General features: G+C 45.3%; 1 protein-coding gene across 2 annotated transcripts; it reads left to right on the top strand.

Moving 5' to 3' along the window:
• The first annotated feature begins 1,149 nt into the window (after positions 1-1,149).
• Positions 1,150-6,544, top strand: FIBIN (fin bud initiation factor homolog). Of its 2 annotated transcripts, XM_074586268.1 has the most exons (4): positions 1,150-2,134; positions 3,274-3,351; positions 3,458-3,563; positions 5,401-6,544. In XM_074586268.1, exon 1 carries the CDS (start codon positions 1,282-1,284, stop codon positions 1,903-1,905), a length of 624 nt encoding a protein of 207 aa, XP_074442369.1. In that variant the 5' UTR covers positions 1,150-1,281; the 3' UTR covers positions 1,906-2,134; positions 3,274-3,351; positions 3,458-3,563; positions 5,401-6,544. The 2 variants fall into 2 exon arrangements, with proteins under 2 accessions (XP_074442369.1, XP_074442370.1); XM_074586269.1 differs by having other exon boundaries at positions 3,256-3,351; positions 3,458-6,484.
• Positions 6,545-7,094: the final 550 nt, after the last annotated feature.

Genomic DNA, 7,094 nt, shown 5'->3' with positions numbered 1-7,094 from the left:
TAAAACGTAAAAACGTCTAAAGTCATGGCAGCGTAAGACACGGTAGAGCCGAAGTCCCCTGAGCCCCGTAAGGCTCTAGTCTACAATGCCCACCATAATAGTGAAAAAAAGCAGGGATACAACATAAGCGCCTGGCCTATTTCCCGATAAAGCTAACTGCAAGCATCATAGTTATGTACAACATGCAGAAAGTATCAGGATGATAGTTAAAATATTTACATTAAAGAGGCCATATAAATATTTTTGCATGCAAAGCCCTGACAAACAGCAGTGGGAGTTTTAACTCTGAATGACTGTGGGATTTGGTATAATCTCCACTAGCGGGTGACGTTTTCCATGGAAGAGGAAAGATGATGTGAAAGGAGCTGGTAACTTTACAGACCCTTTCTTTTTTTGTGATCTCACCTTGATTTAACAACTCAAAAATAGTAAAGACAGGTTTATACTAGTTATGTGCAAGGTTTGACCCTGCTGTAATCCGGTTACTGCATTCATGCACAATATTGCTTCATGAAAGAGAAATGCTTAAAATTTTACACAGTCAGCCCAATAGCACGAACTATATTTGGATTTTCCTCAAACGCGCCTGACGTTTTATTTAAGAAGGCCTTGGGTTTCATTTCCCCATCTTCACCCTATCAAGGTTTATTGCATTACACCTTACCTTTTTTCCCTGAACCTGCACCTTTTTCGCTTCCAAGCTTTTAATCGGTGACAAACCGCGCGGCCTGAGCGACTAAGCGTGTTGGCAGCTTGGCGAAGCCCCTCTGCCCCGCACTCTGCGCACGCTGAGGGGGACGCGGAGCTGCTGCGAAAACCAGGTTATTAGCAAAGGAGTTGGTTTTAACGGGAAAATGAGCAAAGCTGAGCAATCCCAGTTTGCAGGGAGGGAAGGGGCGGGGGGGTGGAGTGGTGTTTATTAAGGGGACAAAGGTGTACGTGTCTCCCCCCGCCCCCCGCGCTGGACATCCCGAGGGGGGCGATTGCCGGCGGGGGGGGGACGGCCGATGCCCGGGGGCGGTACCCGCCGGGTCCCGCCGGCCGATGCCCGGGGCAGGGGGCGGCCCGGGGGCCGCTTCCTCCTCCTTGCGGGCTGCTAGGCTTTTAAAGGCGGTGCGCCGGCACCCGCTCCCAGACCGCCGCCGGGGCTCCGCGCCGCCGCTACCCGACCCGACCCGACCCGACCCGCAGCGGAGCCGGCCGCGCCCGCGGGGCGGGGGCCGGGGGAGCCCCATGGGGGGTGGGCAGCGCGGAGCCCCCCGCCCCTAAGCCGCCCGCAGCATGCCGGCAGCCCTGCTCTTGCTGTGGCTGGGCTGCCTCTGCAGCCTCTGCCGGGCTTACTTCGAGGGCCCGCTCTACCCCGAGATGTCCAACGGGACCCTGCACCACTACTTCGTCCCCGACGGGGACTACGAGGAGAACGACGACCCCGAGCGCTGCCAGCTGCTCTTCAGGGTGAGCGAGCAGCGGCGGTGCGGGGCGGCGGCGGCGGGCGGCGGGCTGAGCCTGCGGGAGGAGCTGACGGTGCTGGGCCGGCAGGTGGAGGACGCGGGCCGGGTGCTGGAGGGCATCGGCAAGAGCATCTCCTACGACCTGGACGGCGAGGAGAGCTACAGCACCTACCTGCGCCGGGAGTCCGCCCAGATCAGCGACGCCTACTCCAGCTCGGACCGGTCGCTGAGCGAGCTGGAGGGCAAGTTCCGTCAGGGGCAGGAGCAGGGGGGCCGGGAGGAAGCCCGCCTGGGCGACAGCTTCTTGGGCTTGCTGCTGCACGCCCGAGCCCTGCTGCGGGAGACCCGCCACATCTCCAGCGGGCTGCGGGACAAGCACGACCTCCTCGCCCTCACCGTCCGCAGCCACGGCGCCCGCCTCAGCCGCCTCAAGAACGACTATCTCCGCGGCTGAGACGGCACCAACCCCACCCTCCCCCCGACCCCTCCGCACCCCCCGGGGGCCAGGGGCTTCGGACGGGGCCCGCAGCCCTGCTGCCAGCCCCCCACCACCACCACCCCCCCGCGTCTGGCTGGAAGGAGCACCTCCTCGCGCAAACGCATCCTTCATCCTGGAAAAAACTTATTTATTACGTTCGACTTCCTAAACAAATAGCACGTTTCTGTAAACCGGGAGGTTAGAGGTATGTCTAAGTTAATATCCCATATTTAAAGAGTTACCCCGTGTTATACCGTTCAGCTTTGGTTACAAAGCAAAGTAAGCTTTCTCGTCTCCGATTCCCTGTCGTCGGTTTATATAGCGGCTCAACCTGCCGCGAACGCGGATAAAGCGTGGTGCTCGCCCGGCTCGCGTGTAGCGGATGCTTAAATTGCTTTTGTTGTTACCCTCCTTCAGGGTGAAACCTCTGGCCCTCTATTAACTCTCTTAACCTTTGTAACGGTATGTATTCTACGCACGTTAAACATTGTTCTATTACGTAACTTAAAGCTGTGATTTCCATTTGCGTTTCGAAAGACGGGAACTATTCTGGCGGGATTTGTACTCTTCCAGGCTTGCTTATCTGTGACTCTAAGCTATCATAACCCCAAGAGCTGGCCAAAAAGGCTTATGTCAGATCCTGAGAATGCTGATGCGGATTTTCATAGTAAGAAGAAGGAGCCCTAGTGGTGATTGTAGTTTCAGATCCCCAGTTTGAGAGCCAGGTTTCTTAGAGCATGTTTCTAAAGCAGACAAAAAGGGTTTTGTCTGTGCCAGCACAGTGACGTTTCTTGTTGGTGCCTTTGTACTTTTGCTAGCTAAGCTATTAATGAAATTATTTGTGCTCCTAGACAATAGCAAAAGTACCTAGTGGGATGGAGGGGGACGATGGGGTTTTTAGACTCGTTGCTATTTGATTGTCAGTATGGGGTAATACGGCTACTAAGTTACAGATACTGCAGGCAGAATCACTGTTTGGATGAAAAAAGTTCATATGTTGTTTTAATAAATATTTGAAAACAATGTTAAAGCACTTTTTTTTTCTTTTATTAGTCTGCTTGAGGCGCTTTTGATTTAAAATGTGTTGTAATACATCTTTTCAGCAAAAATTTGTGAGTGTGTAGATCCTGCCAAATGAAATAACTTGCCTTTTAGTAAAAACAAATAAAAAATTACAGAGTCAAGTTTTGTTGAAAGAAGTGACACAGAAGGGAGCGTAGGGCGGACTTTTTTGGAGTTTGTAAGCCTTGCAAGGTCATGGCACTGGAAGAGAAGCTGTTTGATGCGTATCTGAGGTCTGATCTTGTTAACCCTCCTCGTGTTCAGTTCTTCTTTGGTCTGCAGCCCATCCAGGTGGTAGCGGTGCAGTGGGCCAACAGAAGTCACCTGTGACCTGAAGGCACCAGGACACGTCTGATGAAGGTACGTGCTTAGAGAACTTCTGGACCATCCGGGCAGCTCCCTTTCACTAAAGGCAGTGAGGTGTCGCTCCTAGGAGGATACTTTAGATGTTGATTTGCACCTTTAGGTCCCCAGGATCTTTGAAGATCTGGCTGGAAAAGAAGAAACATGTTATTGATTGACTTCAGTGGAACTACTCGGTGTTATTTTCAACTACGTTGTCAAGTTAGAAGGTATGCCAGGTTCTAGCTCTTAAAAGTTAATTTATTTGTGATACTTTCCTTGCTGCTAGGGTTAGATGTAACAACACAGGAGCAAACCATACAGCATTTCTGGGATGGACCAAGCTCTAAAAGTGCCTGAGGGTTTCATTCACGTCCAGTCTCTCCTTTCTCTTTGAATCTTACACCTGTAGAAGCAGGTGCCAAAGATGCCATGCGTTTCCATTGTGTTTTAGTCTCTGCTTACCCACTTTCTGAGTCATTGGGTATAATACGAACTGTAAACATCAGTAAAGAAACTAAAGTGGCAGGCCATGCTAGTTTTTTTAGCCATGTGACAGCAGTTTTCAAATCCTAATAGAAAAATAGTAGTAGTAGTAGTGTAAAACACCGCTTCTTGAATATGCTTAGAGCACCTTGGCTACTCTATATAGTATATTATATATATATACTATTCTATACTTATTCTATAAGTAGCAAAGTTTTACTCAAGCTCAAACTATCCCAACATACGCAGCATACCAAGAGAGTAGATGTTTGCAGAGCACTCACTTTCCAAAGCAGGAGATTTCATGACCTGTGGAGACTTAGAGTGTAACTCATTCCGCTCAACACCCCTGTCTGTAAGTTGTCACCTAATGAAACAAAAGCGTGGTTCTTTAAAACCCACACTAATGTCTCATATGACAAATAGGAATATTTTGCTAGATATCTCCTTTGATTTATGTTTCAGAAAAATATAAACATTTTTATATTGGAAACAGAATCAGAATTCTGCTCTGTAACATTGATTATAAAAGGCTTTAAATGTTCTCTTTCAAAAAGAAAATGCCTACATCTGAGTCTCGTCTATGCGTAAATTCACATAGTTAGTAAAAAGCGTCAATCTTATGTGGATTTAAAGAAGCCAGTACAAAACTCTTTTAGAACATTTAAATCTACTAGAATTTGATTTACATCATTTTGGGTGGTCTAAGCAAATGTATATATATCAAATGTATCAATTTTGAGTGAGAGCTGATACGTTAAATGGCCTTTATAATCTGCAGTTCCTGCAAGGACTGGCTGTTCAGTGATATCCAAGCAGTTTAAAGTTTCAAATTCAAAATAGTTCTTTAAAAACTGTGAAATCTATATTTGCAATCCTCTTTGCAATCGCATATTTTTTCAGTTTTTTCTTTTTTTTTTTTTTTTATTTGATTAGAAGAGATGAAGATCCTCTGGTTTTATACCACCTATTTCAAATAGTAAAGGCCTTTTTATCATTGAAAACTCAGTAAGGACTTTTAAGCAGAGTGCTTTAAAAGGATGATTGTAGCAGCTGTTTTGACCCAATAGCTCCTCCTGTTGTGTTTAAATATTGCATCAGTATTGGGCTCTTTTCTCTTTTCTTTTCTCTTTTCTTTTCTCTTTTCTTTTCTCTTTTCTTTTCTCTTTTCTTTTCTCTTTCCTTTTCTCTTTCCTTTTCTCTTTCCTTTTCTCTTTCCTTTTCTCTTTCCTTTTCTCTTTCCTTTTCTCTTTCCTTTTCTCTTTCCTTTTCTCTTTCCTTTTCTCTTTCCTTTTCTCTTTCCTTTTCTCTTTCCTTTTCTCTTTCCTTTTCTCTTTCCTTTTCTCTTTCCTTTCCTTTTCTTTCCTTTTCATGCAGAAGTTCAAACCAAGAATAAGCTGACTCGGTCCTTTTTGTGGTGTTCTGGAGATTTTCAAAATATGTATTGTTTTCTGAATTTATTAAAGAGTTGATGGTGCTGAAGAGAAAATGACAATGTTTTCTGAAAAAAATATAATAATCAATGCAGCTGGAACAGTCATAGAGAGATTACTCAAGTATTAAGTTTTCTTTGCCACTCAGCCTCTGATTTAACTCATCGAGAGTCAAAGCAAGGCATTAAGATGTCCCCTTTTGTAAGGGGACATCCCTTCTGCTGGGGACATCCTCATGTCTACTGACGTACACATGGAGAGGAAGAAGCTCAGAGTGGGAACACGGACCAAACTGTGCCCTCTCACATCAGCACCAATAAAAGCTTGGGAAAGAAAAGGCTGTGCCTGCCTCGTGACAAGTCCATGACTAGGAAATTAGTGGCGGGGTGTGTGTGTGTGTGTGCAAATTGTGGCTTTCTAAATGGCATCTTCCAAAGTGTCACAAGTTGACCTACCCAGCACCATCCTGAGAAACAAAGAAGTCTAGGGAAATTCTCAAAACCATGGTAAGCCTCTCAAAAATCCCAAGCTGAGTGTATGCATTGTCTGACACGAAGTTGTGGCTCCTCTTTAGGTTGTCATCTGTTCAGATGCAGGTTGCCAAGATGCGTACCTCAGAGGCAAAAAAATATACTTACCATAGTCAATAGAAACAACCTGGTGAGCTACAGAGAAAGCATCAGCTCTGGTTATAATCTTGCCTTGAAAACACGTATTTTGCAAAGAAATTCTCTTGGGTGCGTCTGTTGCTGTTGGTGTCGCTGATTATTTAGGTGGGCTTCATGTTACTTTACCAGTTTCGTGCTCGTGCTTCTCGGATATCGCTTTTGTGATTGGTAAAGAAGTTTTCAGCGAATGCGGAAGTGTTGTTGAGTGAAATGTACTTGACAGCCATTATTCCTGAAGTAATCCTGTATGTTCGAAATTTGGCATTTTTCTGTCTTTTAAAATGTATTTTTATTTACAGCCCATCGGGGAATTTATTTTCTATTACTTTGATTTTTGGCGAGCCATTAGCAAAAACTGAACAATTTGTGGGTCCGTATTTCATTCCTGAACTATGCGAAACTGGCAAAAATACCGAACCCACTACTTGCATTTAAAAAAAGCTTCTATTAGAATATATGTGTATAAAAAGACTATAACTCTGTGCTTATTTTATTTTCTTCATAAAGTTGTCATCCTGCCTACAAGATCGGTTTACAACTGGAAAAGGCAGAATTTAATGACTAATTCTGTAACACGAAAAACATATGGTCTCCATAATCATTACATTCTTAATGATGTGGCTTGGACAGAGTCATTCATGGCTTGTAGAGTCATTCGTCCTTGAAAACTGCCTTACCTTGGGGAGGTATCGCTGATGGTCTCCAACATGCCATTAACGTTCTTTCATGAGGAAAGACAATGCCAAGTGTATCGTATTTTCTCAGATGACAGCCTTCCTTAGGCTGTATGGACACCTCCTTTAAGTGCTTAGAAACTGCCTATGTAGCCGTAATTGTTCATGTCTGAACTTTCTTTGGGGGGGAGGAGGGGGGAAAGTCCTTGGAGAGGGTTGGCTTAGGGAGAGATTCATTATCCAGCGCTAGATATTGGCAAGTGCAGGATGACCGAAAAACCTATGTACTTGCATCGTATTTTCCATACTTCTCCCACGCTGCAAACATTTCGCTGCAACAGGAGTTACCAATATAAATTGCTTTTAGTGTAAATAAGAGAGACTTTACTATAGACAGACTGTCCAAACTGCAAGATGTTTTTTTCTGTCTACTTGTCTCTTCTCAAATATAATGTGACCAAGATTTTCAGCTTAGTGCTAGGTCCAAGACAATTAATTCA

This window comes from Larus michahellis, chromosome 4 (assembly GCF_964199755.1).
Source record: "Larus michahellis chromosome 4, bLarMic1.1, whole genome shotgun sequence".
Classification (NCBI taxonomy): Eukaryota; Metazoa; Chordata; class Aves; order Charadriiformes; family Laridae; genus Larus; species Larus michahellis.
The sequence above is the reverse complement of the archived record's forward strand: the minus strand, read 5'-3'. Positions and strand labels throughout refer to the sequence as shown.